A 22,243-nucleotide genomic window follows, 5' to 3' on the forward strand; every position below is an offset into this window, starting at 1 on the left:
ACACTCGCATGTGTATATTCCGTCAGTATTTTGTTCTACCTTTTATTTCCCCCCCTTTATAGATAAGCCTAAGCCGTCACATATTGTCTCAGTAATTGTATAGATCCTACGGGAAAGGAATTTACGAAGACATAGTTATATTATTATGCTTCACTGAACACCATATTCCAACTGTATAACTTGGTGAATTTCGAGGTTAAAAAGAAAATATTCATAAATCCAGGCTACCAAGTTTCTTCGATTGAAACCACTTTAGAAATAGAGTAAACATTACTTACATTTCGGATGAGTTTATATGCAAGAAGAATCCAATGGTTGTCCTTACGAGTACCAGTTCCTGTTAACCATTCTTATTAATTTTTGTGATGAATTTCATGGTTCCAGAAGAAAACAACTATCACTCACATTCTTTATAATATACAGTCCAACCTGAACCAGTTAATGTCTATTAACTATCACGGTTCTTCCAAAAAATCAGGATCCAATTATGTAGAAATCAGATTCCGTCCATAGTTCATACAAACAACTTACAACATTGGGCTGCTTCGCTTCACTAATTCCCCTCGCTACTCGCTCCGTTCCGTTCAAACAAATAACACAAAAATATCGCAAATTTTGCAATCGAACCTTTTTAGATCTTTTAGTAGAAAAAAACCGTTCTGGAGCGGCTTCCTTTACCACTTTATGCCGATAATATCTGACGGGCAGTAACTGAGGATTGCCCTCTTAGGCTGACGCCATTACAGTACAACAACAATGTGACGTAACAGTCTGAAGATTGAAGATGAGCTAATTATCAGAGAGTTCAAAGGAAAGCGACCAATTATAAATAATTCTGTAAATCTGTGCTACTGATGTCACACAAGACAAGATTGAAGATGATGCACCAAAACCGAGTGAATCTTGACGATTTTCTATCAAGATGGCTGAAACTCTAAAGAATTTTATGAAGAATAATTTTAGAATAAAATTTTTAAAGAAAATTTTGGGAGAATTTTCAGAATGTTTGGAGATAGGAAAAGCGTTCTACAGATGAAAATAAAAGAAATAAGCAGAATATTATTAAAGAAATATAGGAAATTAAGATAGAAATGAACAAAACATAGACGTTAAATACGAAATAAAATCCTAAACCTATTTTAATGCACGTCCTAACTTAATCCTACCTTCTAATATTACAAGAAAATTAAATGACAACATTACATCCTTACATATCCTATATTATATTTTATTCTACGCTATTATACAGGGCGTTCGAAAATTTTCAACATGATAACTCCATGTTGGGAGGTATCAATATTAATTAGCAACAGCAAAACGGCATGCAGAAAACTACCTGAGCTCCTTCGCTTACTTCCCAGTAGCATCAAAAGTACCACTAAGAGAATAAATTTAATACTTTCTACAATTTTTGTTAACAGGCAAGAATATTAATCGTATTACATTTATCAGAGAACTTAAAGGGAGAAGGCCCTAATTAAATGTAGAAATTACCATTTTACTCACTAATCTTAATGCTGCCCACATTCGTACATGGATTCTGCCTTCCTTCCACCTCAAAATTAATTCCAACTATTTCTCCCTTTCAACCAGGTTAATATAGAAATCAGAAAAGTAAACTGCAGAAGTTATCCTCAAAAACGGCGATACGAATTAAATCATGAACAGAAAAAGGCGATGACGAAACTAACTCCAATATAGAGGCAAAACAGGTGTTCCAAATCACTCTCAATTCAACGTCTCGTATCGAAAGAAGCAATCACTGACCTTCAACGTAATAGAAGCTATATCTAGTCCATTTGGTATTGTTTCCAATTAATTCCGTTCTATTCCAATCAATTCTAGTCAATATCTTTGCGACTGAGGAATCGAGCGAACAGCAGCCACAACGAAAGTTTACATGTCACGCGCTACAACCAAGACCTACGTCATAACTTTGAAATTGGTTAGTACAAACAGCTCTTCTTTTTCATTTTCTTTTTCGAAAAAGAACTAAAGCGTTAATTAACTGACACAAAAACAATAAAACTATTTCACCAGATTTTTAACAGAATTATCAAAGTAATATATATTTTTCTTTCTTGAAGTCCAATGCACAACAGGGATCCAAAAGTCAGGACAATTTTTTTTAACTAATTGTTGCAATCTTCAGATTACTACAAGTTTAACGTCCGTTTCAGCAGCGAGACTATATGAGATGGGACCTACTGATTAACGTGGAATTCGAATCACATAAGCTCGCGCTGGGGTTTCAACCCGGATCTCCAATGGAAAAAAGAAACAATACCGAATTCATACTAGGAACACAACAACCATTTATTACGATTCCCAGAGCAAATTATAAGTGAATGTTAGTTATTTCACACTCTTGCTTAAGATGTGTAGACAACATCAAACTATAATGTCTCTATTTAAACCCACTCTATTTTTTTTTTTTAAATTGTAGAGTTTTGTCAAGCGTTGAAAGATACAATACACAAAGAAACATCTGGACAGAAATGACGCCAATGAGACACCCTCGAGTGGGAGTTGCTATTGCGAAGTACAAAAATTTGATTTGGGTGGCAGGAGGAGAATCAGCCCAAGAGAGAAATAATTATAGTTGGAAGGTGGAATGTTATAATCCAGCCAAGAACAGGTAAGTCGGTAGCTAGTATATTTGAATTATTTCGTTTTCAGGATAGTCAAGGAAAAAGTATAGAAATATTGAATGATGACCTTATAGGCCAATGTATTTCAACATGATATAACTTGATCCCAGCATATATTGAGCTACGACAAGTTCTATTGTTGAGCTGTCACTTATATGCGATACATTTCCTGCGCTCGTTTCTTATTATTTGGCGTCAACTGATTTGATATTTGCTGAATTTGCAGTCAGTGGTTTTGATGCCAATGTCGATAAAATTATGATTATGATAATTAGGCATACAAATTTACGCTAACTTGGTTTATTTAAAAAACAACTTAAGTTGATGAAACTCTCGAAATTTCAATATGGATGAGAAAGATTCAGAGTGACCGTTCAAATTAATATGCCATTTACACTATTTTACGGAACACTCAGGCTCCGACAGAAGTAGCATTAAGTAAGGGAAAATAAATAGATATACATACAAGTATTTCTAGATTGTAGTTATTCCTTCAAGTATGCCCTAGTTCTTTGATAAACAAAGTTCACACTGAAGTCTGCCAAATCCAATAATACTTGGATAATTCTACATAACATATATGAAATAGTTAATAAAATATGTGACTGGAATAACGCAATGTCTTAACAATGGTGATTTCAATGGATTGCCTGGAAGGAAATTCCCTCGGAAAAAAGAAATTCCTAACGGAGCATATCTTCGATTGTGCTCAACGTGGGTACTGCAGTACTACTTTCACCCACACTATAGAAAGCCTCCCCTTTGAGAAACCCTTCTGAAATCAACAATGCATCTTAATCAGAGATGTGCGTCTACGCGTAAAAAACGATAATTTACGTTTACGTGTCAACAATGCGTAGACAATGTAAACAACGTAGACTATGTAGAATATGTCAACAACACGTAATTTAATATGGCGTCGTGGACAATAAAGGAGCTTTCTTTTGTCGTTACCTTGCGAAATTGCGTACAAAATAAAATACCTGGACCAGCGAATAGTAACTTTCGAATACTTAGTTTCGTCTTGATGAAGGAAAATAAATATTATGCATTTTGTAAAATATGCAAGAAAAAATTGGCAAATACAGCAGCTTCAAGACTGAAAGCCCACAGGTGCGAATTAGTTTTGTACGTTTCATTATAAAAGCAGTGTTCGAAGTGGAAAATCTAAGGAAGTGGTATGTACAGACAAAGGATATAGGATTCATTCTTCTACCTTTCTTAAACACTACAGCAGCATCGACAGCGCAACTTCAGCGTTGTCATCCGTATCACTTTCAGATTAGATAATTCCCTCTACTTTTAATATGTTAGTCGTTTCCCTAATCTTTCGCTGCACCGAAGCAAAACAACTGAATGAGGAAATATGAACAAACGAGCAATGAAATTCTTCCTTACATTTGATCGTGGTTGTCTACATAGTCTACACGAGAAAAGGTGTAATGTAGATTACGTATAGATTACAGTAGACAATGGCGTAGACGTAAAATTATAGTTTACGGCACATCACTGATCTTAATATAAGAAGATAATAAGGTGACATTTTTTTTTCTAGAACAGTCAACTGAATTTCTAGCGTAGAGGATCGCTAAGTAGGCCTATCATTGATGATCAACGTAAAATTTGGGATTTATAAGCGATAATCGACTTAACAGTTATAATGATTTTTTGCATTTTTTTGCGTTGCGTTGCTATACGCAGAATCTCGTAAAGACAGTTATGAAATGTGAATCTTAATATGAATGCCTACAGCCAATTCAAATCCAAGGGTGTATGATCAGGCTTTTGAAGCATTTCGTATTTAATTTTATATTAACACAGCATATCATCAGTGTTATTGAATATATACACTCACTATACTTATTTATTTTTAAAAATCATTGCAATCAATGAAATCATTTTATATGTAGAAATTCCTCATAAAAGCGAAAGAATCTCATTCTTTAAACAAAAATACTAATAAGATAGGATCAAAATATACAGAAATGGAGTTAGTTAACATACAGTTTGCTAAATAAATTAAGTATAAACTTTTATAATAAGCACGTTAATTGATTGTTGTTTTTGTAGATGGATTGAAAATGAAAACCTAAGATACCCCAGAAGTTTTGCTACATTATGTGTAAACGAAAATACTCTCTATTTGATTGGAGGCAAAGGAAAGCCAGATGATGAAATAGGTGTCCCATGCAGTCGTCGAGATATAGACATTTGGGATGGTCAAGAAAAAAGCTGGATAAGAAAAACTAACATGCAGATTGGTCGTCATTATCACTCCGTTGCTACTTTAGGTAGATATTATTTCCAACTATACATTTCTTCGTTTAGTGATAAATTTAACACTATAAAGAACTCAGTTGTTTGAAAGTTAGCTATTATAACGAAGAGAGGGCTAAACGTCATACGGTGTTAGCATAAATGATCTCCATGATTTAGTTTGCATACTGTGTTAAAAGCGTAAGTGGAAAGTATTGAATTATATAGCACGAAAAGAGATGAGTTGAGTTGATTTTGAGTTTAACGTCCCGTTCAGCAGCGAGGCTATATGAGACGTGGACCTACTGAATAATGTGGAATCCGAACCACATGAGCTCCCACCGGGAATTGAAACCGGATCCCCCACGCCAATGGCACGTAAGCTAACCGCTTAGCCACGAATGAGCTCTAGCACGAAAAGAAAAATTCACCAAGATTCGTTTCATAAGTCGTGAGAGACCTTGGCACACCGGTTTGAAAATTAGGTGTAGGGGCACATCCACGGGGACGAGAAGGGTTTGGACATCTCTGAAGTCCCTTACTCTTTTTAAATAATATTCTCGTCTTTTGCCTGCATCAGGTGCGCACTCACAGGAGGTACACTCGATCCGGCTCCCTCTCAACTTCTGTACCCCCAAAAATACTGGGTGCGCACATGACTAGGTGCATACTACTGAGAAATGACGGGACAGGAGAGAACTTGCATATTACACCTTTCAGTTCCGTACAAGAACATTAGTTATTGTCCAAGATATTTCGTACACAATTGCATATGGAAACACCAAGTGAAAGACAATATGTGATCCGTATTCCAAATTTACAACAATTATATGTCTTAAGAAGTGTATGAGATGTTCATCTGCTTCCGTCGAAACCGTTGAACTCATAAGAGAAGATTGTGTGCGAAGCATAACAAAATCGTCTATAAAGATGGGCAGACAGCATACAGTGTGGAAAGTGCTACGGAACATGTGCACATGAAACCGTGCCATTTACAAATGCATCAAACTCCGTCTCAAGGAGACAACTACCTATGCCATGCGTTTTCCCCTAAAATCCAGGAAATTTGGGAAGACGGAAATAAGTGCAGTAAATTGATTTCAGTGACGAGGCTGACTTTTATTGAGAGGAAAGATGAACAGAAATAACACACGAGTTTGGGGAATGAAAAGGTCTCATGAGTTTGTAGAATACGAGCGGAATTCACTCGAGCTCAGTGTGTTTTGTGCTGTTTCACACGATGAAGTTTACGAGCCTATCATCTTTGCGGAAGTTACTGGCATAGCTTAATATGGTTAATTCTTGCAGTTACTAGACCATAAACCTGCATTTTAATTCCAACATGACGGTGCTCCACCATATTTCCATTTTAAAGTACATGATTACCTTAATCACCAAAAAAAAAATAATAAAAAGAGAGAGAACACAAAGTTTGATTATTCTAAACTCGGGTAAAGATCAGTGTCTGATTAGGAGGCCCGCTCGGTCACCTGATCTTTCCCTTGAAACTTTCTTCTTTGGAGTTTCATTAGAGATAGAGTTCATGCACCACCTTTTCCAGTTAAGTTTAATGATCTGAAGAATCGATTTCGAGCGGTTTTGGTTAGAGTTAACTAGGATATGCGATGTGTGGAGATAGAGTTGGCCTTACGTGTGGACGTGTGCCACGTGCCCAAATTAGGGTATATTGAGACCTTGTAGCACTTGTAGCTCAAACTTCTTGAGTTTTTTCTTTCCATACTATATACTTCAATAATCTACGGCTTATATTTTTTAACACAACTCGTGAATGAAATCAGGGGAAAAAGGAAGTTGATGTACTTGTTTTCAGAGTTCAATTATAGCGATGAGCATTCAAAGTGCTACAAAAAGGAGTAACTTAGTTGATCCACGTCTGCGTTCTGCATTGCTACAGTGGCATTGGCGATGGTATGGGGTCTCATTGCATACTGTATCCGATCACATCTAATATGTGTTGACGAGTCTTTGAGCTGTCAATCGCGGCTTGATGAAGTGTTGGAGCCGGTTATGGTCCCTTTACTGCAAGTTCTGCATACAGCTACTTTTCCAACACGATACTGTGCGGCTGCATGTGGAACTTACCATAATGTCTTAGATGAACGCATTGTCTCAGCTCTTTCTTGATCAGCACGTTCACCTGATCTCTCGCAAGTTGAATACATCTGTTTCATAATTACACAATGCTTCGCACACCAGAGACTTTCAGTGGCTACAATGATGTCACAGATGCATCGCTTGCCGTACCCCAGGGAAATATCCAAGGCACCATCCTTTATAACATGCTTCGTCGTGCCACAGCCGTTCTCGATACCCACGGTGGATCCAGATGTTACTAACTTCTGGAATTTGTGAGACTCTTTCGGTCACACATCGCGCAGATTCATGAGTGTAATCATTTCATACTTGCACCTTAACCTACAGTATCTCTTGCCATATTTGAGACTCATACCTCTTCTCTTTAACGTTGTATTTTTAATGTCCAGCAGTGTAATATAAACATTATGTATATTGTGTTAAAAACGATCGAAAACAGCAGCGCCTAGATTTTAGGAATACAGCTGTTAAAGATGTAAAACACCTGATATCTCCAAAAATAACTTTTTAACGGTGTCAATTCCCTAATTTTCGGAGTTTCTAAAATGAATTGTGACAGTCTTGACGTTGTTCAAGTCCTACTTTAGCCCCTATCGTTATGAGGGGTGAAGAATAACATGTAGAAAATGATCGATATTAGTGTCGATTTCAGTTTTTCGGGGACGCGAAATAGATTTGTGATAATCTCGATGATATTTTAGCCCAATTTCTGTTTTTAAGGGTGAGTAAAGATTGAGAGGGAAGATATGTAAAAATAATCGAAAACAATCGATATTAGTCTCAGATCTTCTGTTTTCGGAATCACAACTAATTAGTGACATTCTCGATTATGTTTAAGCCCAAGTTTAGGCAAGAAAGGACGTGTTAGTTGGTCCGAGAATTGACAAGGCAACGTCGATGGCGTTTATCTTTGTTATTGATCTATTTATTTCACTCCTAATGACAACATCGAAGACGTTATTGTTCGTAATTTATAAAGTTTATCCATATTGACAAGGGAAACACTCTTCTTATTTATCTATTTCACTCATTTCTTTACTATCAAATATTTTCCATATAACTTTTTCCCTCTGCGAAGAAGGATAACTTCAGCTAATATAATAATTATAATATGAAGAAGAAGAAATTTCGAATTACAGTATATGTTATTCTAAAAATAGTAAATGTCTTCCTATCTTTATTATTTTTTTTTAATTACACAGGTCTGAAACCAAAAAACTGTTTGCACAAGTTTAGCTGATTTTTACTAGTGGTGGACACAAAAACCGGTTTTTCGGTTTTTAGAAAAACCGAAACAAGTTTTTGAAAATTTTCAAAAAACCGGTTTCGGTTTTCACCCAAACCGGTTTCGGTTTTCTTCAAAACCGGTTCGGTTTTTCACCGAAACCAGTTATCGGTTTTCTCCAAAACCGGTTCGGTTTTTTACCTGGTCCGGTTTCGGTTTTCTTTAGAGATGCATTCGAGTCGAGTCGAGTCGAGATTTAAGCATGTCTCGACTCGTCTCGAGAAAATGTTGTCTCGACTCGTGTCTCGACTCGAAAATATGTTTCTGTCTCGACTCGTGTATCGACTCGACAGTCTCTGTCTCGACTCGACTCGAATTCGAGTCGAGACGTCTCGAAATTCGAGTCGAGACAAAATATATGAGATAAAATATACGCACACATCAGCCAGACCATCATGACTACCTACCTAATTGTCAGTATGTCGACTTTTGGCATGGATAAAAACGGCGACACGTCTTGGCATACACGCAATGATCCTTGATAGGTCGCTGGAGAGAGCTGGCACCACACGTGCTCACTCAGGTCACCTAATTCCCGTAAATTCCGGGAAGTTGGGCGATGTGTTCTGACGTCACGTTCAATCACATCCCACAAGGGACATCACTCAAATGTCCGGCTCCAATTTCAATGAAACTTTTTTTTTTTTGCTGATAGAAGGCATGTATGCATCATTACTTGTGAAGACAAATTTTTGCCATGGTGCATGTTTTCTATTTTTTTTTTTAATTAACTTTTAAGAGTTGTGATGTGGTTATTAGAGATTACTACAGAAGTCCCTTACTACCCTTTGTAAACGGAGCGTTAATGAAGAAAAGTGAAGAAAAACCATGTGGATACATATAAGTCCTGGGGGGAAGTCGTATGGTAGATATGACCTTGATGGCAGCCATCTTGAAATTCGCCATTTTGAATTAAGGTCAAGTTTTCAAAATGGGAATAGGGTAATATGATACATAATTTCGGGCTAGAATTTAATTAGAAAAATAATGGTGAGGTTAGTTTTAAGATACACCCATTTGGGGGAAAGTTACAGGCATAGTAATTGTTTTTACTTACTGTGTGCGTAAGTTCCTTCTTACTTTCGTCTCAAGAACTGTAAATCGATCGCAACGGCAGATCCCGGTTTCGCACTAGTGTTTAGAAATCTTTAAACTCACTTGAGGCAATATTTGTGGATTATTGTATTTTATTTTGCCTTTAATTAAATTTGAACCCACTTCATGATCTTGTGTAAAGTATCACTAAAAGAGAATTTCTGTTTTTATGGAGAACGTAAGCATAGCAATTATAAAAGGTGAGTAAAGTGCGTATGTATTTATAAGAAAGTTTATTTTACGAGTCTTTTGTAGTTCCGCCAACCTATTCTTTAGTTGTTTTTTTTTAAATACTCATATCTCATAAATAAAAGAGCTATTATAAAATCTCTTACCACTATTCTTTAATACTTATAAAATTTTATTTATTGTAAAAGCACTGGCGAGATATTTCTTATCGCCCACTTAAATTATGGTGGAGCTCCTTCGTGGCTAACGGTTAGCATACTTACCTTTTGCGTGGGAAACCTGGGCTTGATTCCCGGTGGGAGTTCATGTGGTTCGGATTCCACGTTAATCAGTAGGTCCACGTCTCACATAGCCTCGCTGCTGAACGGGACGTTAAACTCAGAATCAATTCAACTCAAAATTATGGTTTTGACTTTATTATGATGTCATTAGTTTAAACGGCCAACTGCCCAGTAATTATAAACATTGACTAATTATAAAATTGTAATTTGTGACGACTAAAATATCAGAAATTAAAGATTATTCTTTGGGTTTTGGAACATTTTGAAAAACGTGAAAAACTGGTACTGCACCGATACAACACACCTTTTGGATTTATCATTGTGTAAAGTGATACAAACTAAAGAAGAATTACAATTTTATGAAATTGTATTAGGACTTATTATTTAGAAATAAACACCAAATAAGTGTAATTGAATTGTTTACAAAACTAATCATGATGAGAAAACTCTTGAATACTATTATACAAACAATTATTCTCTTTTGTTTAACACTGTAATGTAGGGTATAAAGATCCAATAGTCAGAGAAATAAATATAATAATAATTGTGTTTGAACATAATTCACGGTCGTTTTCTACAATCCTAAAACACGATTGTCTAGTTTGTTCAGCATTGTTTATTAAAAGAATACTTAAGAGCCTGACCCTAAATGATGTCTGTCCGACCTAATCTTCAAGCCTGATTACGGCCATGGGTGTCAATATGTTTCCCATACTAAAAGAATAAGCCTTCAATTTAATTATGATTTAATTGGTTTTTTTTAAAAAATGAAATGAAATCTTTGAGTTTAACGTCCCAGGATTATGTCTGTTAGGCTAAGGGAGATAATGATTAAAGTAAGTGAATGATGATGGAAGAATTGTTGGAATGAAATTGTGGGAGGAAACGGGAGTACCCCGAGAAAACCCACGAGCACGATGTTGTCCACTACAAAACTACTTTGCCGGGAATCGAACCACAGCCCCACGCACCAGAGGTAAGCGCTCTACCACTGAGCCATAGTGCTCCATCTAATTTGTTTAGATGATGAACTAAGTAGTAACAAAGACTATCCACTGGTTATTTACTAAGTAGTATTTTGTTCTCGCAAATATGATGTACGCAAATGTTACTACCAGGTCTCAAAGGATTAAACATGCATTTCGCGGTCTGCAACCCGATTTCCAATAGTGATTCTGGACAAACATTCATCTACCAAGAGATAGAAACACGCAATGAACCCAGGAACATTGTCGAACATTATCGTTTTGGTGTACATGTGTTCTTGTGTGTGCGATTAAAAAAAGAAAGAAAGAAAAGAAAAGAAAATGAGTTCGTGGCTTCTATTGCTACTAGTGTCGCATTTAAAATAACATATAGTAAATAACTATTAGTCTTGTAATCTTTTCTTTAACTGTAAAAATTTGAACTGCCCGGTAAGTTTGTCTAGGGTAATTAACAAGCAAGAGTAGTACATACCACATGTTTAAGGAAACTTTGATAAATAAAGCATTTCCACAGTCCATACAGGATATTTTGGTGCTTAAGAATGGTGCTCTGATTTGAGAAGAATTTCCTTTAACTGCCATGAAATAAAAGACCAACTTTTCAGTCCGGAGAAGTCGCCTACTTAAGCCTTCATGAAACTATAACTTCAAATCGATTTTCTTTAACGCAGCTAAGCTGTGCTTCTATCATGAGAGAGCAGAACATGTGTTTTCTTACATCATACTCCCTCACATCTAAAAGACAATTTCAATAATCAGAAAGCTGTCTGGCCTAAAGTCCTAAACATGGAATGGTCTATAAACAGACTCTCCATCAAAAAGGCTAATTCTGTTACTTATAGGATTGAGTTGGTTGAATATAAGAAAATTCCTCTCACCAGAGAAGTAAAGCGCCTTCAGCAGAATCTTCGTTTGAGGTTAGGTTCGCATCGAGAACTAGTCCAGTATTCTATAAGTTCACACTCAGTTGAATACAGTCAGACTGTGGTTTAAAAACAGTCTTTGAACCTCGTAAACAAGCATCCTTCTTGCTCACAATTCAAATAAGGCTCTCACTCTAAAATCCCTACGACTTGCTCCGTTACTATGGAAACCAGGTATTGCTAGCAATCTTAAATATACGTGGAAATGTCAATATTCATAAAAAGACACTGTCTCCCGTGAAAATGTTAGATGTTCCCTACTAAGAAATAACATAAGAGTAATCTATTTCTCTATCCGGGGATTGATTTACCTTGCCTTAACTAGAAACAAGTCGAACTGACTCAAAATAGTTCTGAATTCCACTAATATACTCAGAAATAATTTATTTCAACAGATATGCTGCCTGCTTGAAAGTTTGTTATAGAGAATACTGCTCCAACTCGAGTTGTATATCTGATATATCCCAGATAATCCATTATTCTCGAAGAGAAACCTTTAAGTCAGGGTTGCCACTCTTGAGACAATCGATGATGTCAAACACGGGCCTGAATTACCATATATTTTTCTGAATTATGCCAGATTCTTTACTAATCTTTCCACACTAGTTTTAAAGACCAACCACCACTTATTTTCATTAAGAGGAGCTAACTGTATTCATGTACTTATATTAAAGAAATAACATGACTCTTTCATATATATATTCAATTTTTGTTTAAAGATATTTGAATGACTTAAATTTATATTTGTACGTTTTTAGTTCATATCCGTATCAAATACCAAGTTTATGATGAATCAACTACACAAATTAGGATCCAAAAACGCTCATTGCAATTTGTTCCATCCTTCAGTCGAACCAGGAACTGAAACATAAAGAGTGACATTTTCTTTTTAAAGATACTTTGTCCAGCTAAGTATTGTGAAGGTTTATGTCAGTAGAAGGAATTGCATTCCATTATACAAGCGCAATTTCACAACTTTATGTACACATTACTAAATATCGAACACCCTTGTCCATATGATTAGCGTACGCGTCTTTGGTGCGGGAGACCTAGGTTCGATTTCCGATGGGAACTCCTGTGGTTCTGAACCCACGTTAATTTGTAAGTTCACGTCTCATATAGCCTTGATGCTGAAAGGGACACTAAACTCTAATCTAACACTAAATACAAATATTTAAAGAAAAATGATGACGCACCAAGATGACGTGAATTTGGCTATCAAATCCATTTTGTGTTTTCAGTTATTTTCTAGTAGTATTTTTTCGAGGGATCCTTTCAAAAGACAGTGATGCAAATTTCGTAACTGCGAATTCCTGTTAGATGCCATGAAATTATCCAATTAGATGCAAAATTTCCCGTCCACTAAAATAGATACCGTAAATTTACAATATCTAACAATAAATAATTTTGAAAGATATCGCTTTCGAGGGAAAAAATGAAGTGAAATCTTTGAGTTTTACGTCCAACGGTTATGCGGGTTAGGCTAAAGGAGAGGGGTGATGATGAGAAATTAGTGAAATCGTGGAATGAAGAAAGTAGGAGGAACGGTAGAACCCCGAGGAAACCCACGCACACGGTGTTTGTCCACCACAAAGTTCACTTGGTGCGAGCTGGGATCGAACCACGGTCCCCAAGCACCAGAGGTGAACGATCTACCACTGAGCCCCAGCGGCCCCGCTTTAGAGGGGCCATGACGTATAGTTGAACTCATTCTCGTAGCATGAAGGGCATTATTTATAATTATGCATGATAGGATCACAAACAAAATTTAAAAATATTATGTGCACTTTCTTTTAACAAACATTAAATTGTCTTTTATGGTGTTGAAGGGAATGTTATGTTCGAAAAAAAAAAGTCCTTAACACGATTCTTGTTGCTACACACTGCATGTTCCTAGCCACAGAAAAGATGCAGCGATAGGTAGGCTATTTTTCAATTGCTTTCCATTAGCTTGATGTTTCAAGTCTTTTGTGTGTTTTTGAAGTTCACTTTTACCACAAAAGAGCTCAATATTAACATGTCTTACATAGCTTTGGTTCGATTCTCAACACGGACTGCAACTACCCGTTAAATTGTGCATCCGAAAGGCACTCTTTGTTAAACCTCGCTTATCACCGCTCATCTTAATAATATATATAACTTCACCGCGAAGCAAATGTTGCATTTCTCTCTTTCATCCTAACACAAAACAAAACTAGCCGCAGCTGTGACACGAAGGAGCTATTTCGAAAAGAAACAAGCTGTGCTTCATAGAGATGTGTACCAAATGATAGAAGTATAAAGTATTGTTTTCTTTCCTGTTTATTGATATCAGTTCGTGTTCTTAATGAGTTTACTCATTAGTTTACAAAGAGTATATATGGAATTTGGACATATGTTGTACGTATTCTCCTGAGAAATTGATGAGACCAGAAAAATTATAAGGACAGATGGAATAGGTTTAAGCGCATCTACGTGACTTTATCAAATATTTATTCTCCATAATGGTACCACGCGGAAAACTTGGTATAGGCCTACTTTTATCTTTACCTCCCTCTGTTAGCTGTTTCGTATCATATATATCGAATGGTTTTGATATTTCTTCTGATCATTAAAACAACAATGGTACCTGTGTGTGTGCAGAAATGCAAAAGCACAAGGTAACTTCCTATTTGTTTTGAAAACAACAAACCCATTTCACGTGTGCGAGAGAAATTGAGGACAGCGAGATCGGGTGTTTACTCACGGTCAGTTCGCAGCAGGAGTCCATGGTAAAAGATTTGGTTATCTCGAAAACACTCGCAAAACCTTACAAATACAAAAGACTGCGCTTCAAAGAAAGTTTAGACACAGATATTTCAATTTTCTTTTAGCATCTTTCTTCAGCAAAAGAGTCGGTTCATTGTACTCGAAAAAGGGAAGGGAGAAAGGGTGAATATATATTTTATGTGGGGGGTAACGTTGTAAGTAGTATAAACAATACATACCACTTCCGACTCCGACTCATCCCACCTCAAGTTGTAAAGTAGAAAGGGACAGAAGTATTCAACATGACTGCGCACTTGAGTTTCAGTTCACAATACTAAAACCAGTAAGCAAGTAAACAGTCTTTTGTAGGATCGTGTTTTACTTCTTGAATTTATTTTTGAACATTTCTGTGAATTCAACAACAGAACGCAGTAGAAATACGGACTAGTTTTTACTCCAACCATTACTTTCGCTCCAACCCAGGGATGCCACATTTATGATTTCGTACTAGATTTAGTGATTTTACTATTGAACTAGTGATCTAGTACGTACTTGGGTAAATAGGCACATTCTAGTGATTTTTTTGCATTTTTTTTCTGATGCAGACAAATGAGAAGGAAATGGTTCTTAAAATAAAAGGAAGAAATATATTGCAGTTCAAAACAAATGTAGAAACCTTAAATTATTTTTTCTTTTCCCTCTGACTGAATGAAACCCCTCCTGTATAACGACCTTAGGTAAACAACGGCTATCTTTGGTCCGCTACCTCCTTTGGTTAGCCGACATGAGGTGGGTTACTTTTTTTTTTTTGAAGAAAGTGAAGAAATAATTATCCAGTACATTTACGTTTTGTCAGGCACACAGGCGCAGTCTGTACTTGTTTCCTAACGAATTTTAGCAACATAACATAAATGAAACATATGTACCAGAAAATAGAGGCAGTGCAGTACAAACGGAAATTTTCATCTGTGACACATTTGATGAGAAATATAGTTAGATGTCACGTGCAAGCACTCTAAACATGTCCTATCCTGTAATTCTATTCGTATGTTTATGTAGGTGAGACTGAGAAATCGAGAAACAATAATAACTGGTTTTCTTCCAGGGGAAAAATCTAAATTTGAAGGGGTGTTACACTGGGACTTTAATTGCGTCCTTTGTACAAGATTAACAAGTAATAGCAATTTTTTAATTTATCTTAGTTCTTGGGGAGAGGAAGATGGAAGCGAACCTTCGTAAGGACCTCTGCAAGGAAACATGAATACTATCCGCCACTGTTTGTTACATTACACAAAATAGTTTATATATATATATATATATATATATATATATATATATATATATATATATATATATATATATATAGAGAGAGAGAGAGAGAGAGAGAGAGTTTTAGTCAGGGTTTTCATTCTGCAGGAGAGGGGGGGATTGTAATACCTGACGAACATTTTCTATTCTCAGAGTGTTGCAATGATAGCATTTCCTCCATTATAACTTGGCCAAGCTATTGCATTATATGTAAGGATTAAGTTAGCCTAAAAAAGCTTAAATTTCTATGGCTGTTTTACTCTGTACCCATGTTTTTCATTTTCTGGCTATGGGACTCTGTGTCCGGAAATTTTCGATGGCTTCCAAGTCGGAAAATAAGTGTATCAAAGGCATATATATTATATCTATGGTTATATGAGGCATGGATCTACAGTTTAAAGTGGGATACCGGTAACAACTTCATGAGCTTCCACCGTAAATCGAACCAGAGTCTCCCGCGATCAAGGCGTATGTGTTAACCATAGAGCCACGAGGAAATTCACATAAGCACACACACATATATATTGTTGAGTTGATTTTGACTTTACCGTCTCTTTCAGCAGCGAGGATATATGAAATGTAGACCTACTGATTAACGTGGAATCCGAACTACATGAGCTCGCGCCGGGAATTGAACCCGAGTCTTCCGCGGCAAAGACGCGTACACTAGCCGCGGAGTTCACACACACACACAGAATCAGAGTCCTCACACACCAAGGGTGAGAGCTGTTCCACTGAGCCACAGCGGCCACGGGGCTAGGTCGAGTCCACTTTACGTTCATAGTTTCTTAGTACATAAATATTACGATTATGAAATAGATTTTCCTTAATGAGCTGCATAAAAACAAAAGCTTTCGAAATGCATTAAACAATTAGCTCGATTTGAGTGTGAACTTAGTTATATCAGAGTGTAAATACGGATACGCACCAAAGCTCGAAAACTTAATACACTATTTCTCCTATATAGTCAGCATGTATCAAGCAATCGTTCAGCTTTCATTTGAGAGGATGGAAATCGAAGGCCCCTGAACAACTATGTTACTAATGTGCGGAATGTATTTATCTTACAGTGAACTGCTTTGATGCCAAGTGGCCTAACTCCAAAATTGAAATTTTCCAGGAGTGAAAGTTGAAGTTCAATATCTCATGAACAATCCATATTTCTTTTATGTTTGGAACCAAAACCATAACTACTGTATGTAGTTCATTGTTTTATAACTTAGTGTTTAAAAAAATCCTTTTAAAAAATACCTATTCATAGAAGTGAATGGTACTTATCTGTACTAGTTCTTGGAATCCAAGCAGTCCATTTATTGTAATACTAGCTTAATATACCCATTCTTCGCATGGGGGCTGTATTTAGAAGTCAACGCCTGTGGAAGTATCACCATTCATTTCAGTGACCGCGAAAACTATGGATTTGACACTAGTATCAATCAATATGGGCTATTTATACATGTCTCGGTATTCCTCACCCGCTGACACCCGGCCCGCATACAGTAGTAGCTGAATTTGCAAGTCATCGCTGATGGAAGTGTCACCATTGATCTCAGCGACCGTGAAAACTATGGATTTGACACTAATGTCGATCAATTTGGATTACTTTTACTACATGTCTCGCTAAACGCGCCCCCTGAGACCCCCTGGTTCCAATTTTGACAAAAACGCTTCGCCTTAGACTGGGACCTGGACCAAGGTATCCGTGACCAAAATTTGGTAACTCTCGGTCAACTTGTCTAGTCCCCAGGTCGGTCCCAGCAAACGTCCCCCCCGAGACCCCCCTGTTTCGAAATTTAAAAAAAAACCGCTTCGTCTTGATCTGGAGCCTGGACTAAGGTACCCGTGACCAAATTTTGGGAACTCTCGGTCCACTCGTCTGGTCCCCAGGTCGCACACAGACAGACAGACAAACACACAAACAAACTCTTTATTTTATTTATATTAGATAAGATATACTATGTAAAATAGTCTCGTATCATAATATGTGATGTTCAACAAATGTTACATTATATATTATCCGTAGCTCGTGATATGCTGCAACATATTAAAGCCTCAGAATAGTTGGGAAAGCGAATAATCCAGAAGTTACGTAACCCTATTGCGTTCATGGGAACGAAAACACAATAATTATAACTATGCTAAATTACTATAGACTACCAACTGCTCATTCAGAGAATTTATGAAGTTCACTTTATCGCAATAGTTTTATACAAACTAGATTTAGACTACGGATAATAGTTTTATACAAACTGGATAATCAATTATTATTATTATTATCATTATATTTGCAGTACAACCAAATACAACGACATTAACTATTAGTTCTAATTAACTGAATTGACCTGAAAATTAAATCTTGATCTTTAAAGATTAACTATTAATTTTATGCGTTCTGTACCTTTCTGAAGGAATAAAAGCTGGAATTGGTTTCAAGGCTGTTTCTGAATGAATACTTTCTTAAAAATAATATTAAAAATTATAGAAAGATTTTCGAGACATTCGAGTCGAGTCGAGATTTTTAAGAGCCGTCTCGACTCGACTCGTGTCTCGACTCGAAAATTCGAGTCGAGAAATACGTTTGTCTCGACTCGTCTCGAATTTTACAAAGTGTGTCTCGACTCGAATCTCGACTCGAATTCGAGTCGAGTCGAGTCGAGATTCGAGACATGTCTCGACTCGAGCGCATCCCTAGTTTTCTTCAAAACCGATTCCAGTTTTTTTCCAAAATTTGTTCTATTTCTGACCAGAATGGTGTTTCGTTGTTCTCAGGAAACCGAATCCATTTCCATAGAAACAGTTTTGTGTGTTTTCGAAAAGTTTTCACCGAAACCAGTTTTGGTGAAAACCGAAGCGGTTTTGGAGAAAACTGAAATGTCGGTTTTTCGGGTTTCGGTTTTATAAAAACCGGTTTTGCCCATCACTAATTTTTACGCTTCTGGATGCACCTAAGTCGAAAGTGACTCCCGTTTCTTCCTGGGACGTCAAGTTTTGCACAATCGAAATGTAACGCGGTCAAACAGGTAGCTGGAAATCGCTAAATTGCAAATGCATCACACGAAAATAGAAATGAACATGGAAGATTAAATGTATTTGTGCGCCCCGAAACAGAAAAATATTTGTATGCTGTATTTGTATTTGTGCCCCCGAAACAGAAAAAATCAATTCCAGCACTTTTTGTACATCTACTAGCTTCAATTGTCAGCTACCATGCCTGACCTGCTGTGATTCATATACCCTGAGACTTGGGATACTAACGCCATCTCGTACGCAAAAACTCACTACTGTTTAGACTATCTGATAATAAAATTAGGATAATAACCCTAGCACACATTTGGCTGAATCAACGTAGAATAAAGTGTTTGGCTAACTACAATTTATTGGACAGTTTCGAATAACTCACTCTTCCAATCACAGTTGTACTATTTTTTTTCCTTTTTTTAAAATATATGGTTACGCTGACAATTTGACTTAAACCTTAGCAAACACTTAGCTGGCACAACGTAGTTTAAAGTGTATGTTGGTTGACCACAATTTATCGTCATTTATCGGACAGTTTTGAAGAGTTAAGAATCTTGATCCCAGCGAAATTAAAATACCGCTAATTTTACAGTAATTATGTGATATCTTCAAATAGATAAAAAAAAAATAATTGAAATATGAAACAAGAGTGCCCTAGACAATATTATTTTGCGTGAGGTACCGTTATCACAAGTCACCTAGTGCTTTCCGTTTGCAGCTGTTTAGAAACGCGAAAATAAATTCCGATTTTCAAAATGGCTCGAAATCGAAAGCAGATAAGTGAGTCGTGATAGCGGTTTCTCATGTAAAATAATATTGTCTAGGACGCTCTTGTTCCACATTTCGATTATCTTTTATCTATTTCAAGATATCACATAATTACTGTAAAATTAGCGGTATTTTAATTTCGCCGGGATGAAGACTCTTAACTCTTCCAATCACAATTGTACCTTTTTTCTAATAAACGATTACTTTGACAATTGAATTAAGTCAAATGATTGGTAAAGTGGTCAATCACGACGTAGACCAACGTTGGCAGTTGGACAGCCTACTATTTCCCACTGTTGGGCCTACTGTAATTATGTGCTACTAGAGAATAGCACTATTCTAAAGAAAACTGTATATTTTCTTTACAGGTTCAAATATCTTAGTTATTGGTGGTTTTTCAAGTGATTTGGTGCGTCCATTAAGTTCGGTAGAGCGTTATTCCTGTAATGAAGATTCTTGGGTACACCTTCCATCTTTACCTATATGTTTGTATGGGCATGCCTCTCTGACTTTACCACGTGCGTCCCAAGTGAGAAAAGATAAGGGAGGCTCCATAAGTAAACCATAATAAACATATTTCGTAACATCATATTAACAATTAGCATGTATATTTGTGTGTACGTGTGGCTGGCTGTGTATACGTAGGAAATAATTCAAGAACATATGTTTTTTTTTAAAAAAAAAAATGGCACTCTTTTCAAGCTCATCTCAGTATGGATGGACTCCAGTTAAAATGAGACAATAAATAAGTGGATGTTGGGTATTCTTTTCAACTACGTTGTGCAAGTGACACTTTGTGCCACCTGCTTGTAATATAATAAAATAATATTAAATATAAATATATATATTAATTACCTAGGTACTATAATTTTAATTAAGGTAAATTCCAAGTCTGGATAAAATTTAATTGGAAGTGTTAATTTGCTGCTAATATGCTAACTTACTATCATTATTGTGTATATAATTTTGTGTATTCTATGTATCATGTTAAATAAAAACAATCTTTCTTTCTTTCTTCTAGCTATATTAGGCAAAAATATTTTTCAAACACATTCTTTAAGGGTTACGTCCCACACTTATACCGGCTAGGCTAAAGCAGATGGTGATGATGAGAAATGAATGAAAATGGTGAAATGAAGAAAATGAGAGGAAACAGGAAAACCCACGAACACGGTGTTTGATCACCACAAAGCTCACTTGGCGCGAGCTTCTATTGAACCAGGGATCCCGTGCACCAGAGGCGAACGTTCTACCACTAAGTCACTGTGCCCCCTTTTTTTTTCATAGTCAGCCAATTTGCATGAAGGAGATAGAGAAGGGTTCTTGCTTTTCGGCAAAGAAAGTCTTACCTTGGTTTTACCTTAATCTGAATAAAGACCGTTCATATTATCATTAATTTGATGTAGAAGTTCTTCGATTAAGGACACGTCGAGGATTTTATCACATTTTTGCTGGCAGATGCTTAAGGGTGGCATAATAGTTTCCAGAGAATGATGTGGAACTCAAGTGTTCTAATGGGGGCTTGTGCTTCTTTTTAAGATAGGATTTTGGTAGGGACAATCCATTAATAGGTTTCTTCTTCAATTAGAGAATTAACTAGGAAATGTTGATATTTTCTACTAAATCCTCCTCCTTTTATGGATATTGGATTTCTTGTGCTTTTGAGGGTATTTAGGGATGCATTCGAGTCGAGTCGAGTCGAGATTTAAGCCTGTCTCGACTCGTCTCGAGAAAATGTTGTCTCGACTCGAAAATATATTTCTGTCTCGACTCGACTCGAATTCGAGTCGAGACGTCTCGAAATTCGAGTCGAGACAAAATGTACGAGTTAAAATATACGCACACATCAGCCAGACCATCATGACTACCTACCTAATTGTCAGTATGTCGACTTTTGGCATGGATAAAAACGGCGACACGTCTTGGCATACACGCAATGATCCTTGATAGGTCGCTGGACAGAGCTGGCACCACATGTGCTCACTCAGGTCACCTAATTCCCGTAAATTTCGGGAAGGGGGGCGATGTGTTCTGACGTCACGTTCAATCACATCCCACAAGGGACATCACTCAAATGTCCGGCTCCAATTTCAATGAAACTTTTTTTGCTGATAGAAGGCATGTATGCATTATTACTTGTGAAGACAAATTTTTGCCATGGTGCATGTTTTCTATTTTTTTTTAATAACTTTTAAGAGTTGTGATGTGGATTTTAGAGATTACTACAGAAGTCCCTTACTACCCTTTGTAAACGGAGCGTTAATGAAGAAAAGTGAAGAAAAACCATGTGGATACATATAAGTCCTGGGGGGAAGTCGTATGGTAGATATCACCTTGATGGCAGTCATCTTGAAATCCGCCATTTTGAATTAAGGACAAATTTTCAAAATGGGAATAGGGTAATATGATACATAATTTCGGGCTAGAATTTAATTAGAAAAATAATGGTGAGATTAGTTTTAAGATACACCCATTTGGGGGAAAGTTACAGGCATATTAATTGTTTTTACTTACTGTGTGCGTAAGTCCCTTCTTACTTTCGTCTCAAGACCTGTAAATCGATCGCAACGGCAGAGCCCGGTTTCGCACTAGTGTTTAGAAATCTTCAAACTCACTTGAGGCAATATTTGTGGATTATTGT

The 22,243-nt window shown here is 36.6% G+C and overlaps 1 protein-coding gene across 1 annotated transcript in view; it reads left to right on the top strand.

The window, feature by feature from the left end:
- LOC145680496 (uncharacterized) overlaps positions 1 to 20,435 on the top strand; it is an 84,335-nt gene extending 63,900 nt beyond the window's left edge. The window contains exons 6-8 of the mRNA XM_081751079.1: positions 2,447 to 2,638; positions 4,722 to 4,942; positions 19,971 to 20,435. Coding sequence (XP_081607205.1) covers positions 2,447 to 2,638; positions 4,722 to 4,942; positions 19,971 to 20,170 — 613 coding nt within the window. The 3' untranslated portion in view covers positions 20,171 to 20,435. The remainder of the gene's footprint in view (positions 1 to 2,446; positions 2,639 to 4,721; positions 4,943 to 19,970) is intronic.
- Positions 20,436 to 22,243: the final 1,808 nt, after the last annotated feature.

Source organism: Thermobia domestica, chromosome 3 (assembly GCF_964235325.1).
Source record: "Thermobia domestica chromosome 3, izTheDome1.hap1.1, whole genome shotgun sequence".
In the NCBI taxonomy this organism is placed as follows: Eukaryota; Metazoa; Arthropoda; class Insecta; order Zygentoma; family Lepismatidae; genus Thermobia; species Thermobia domestica.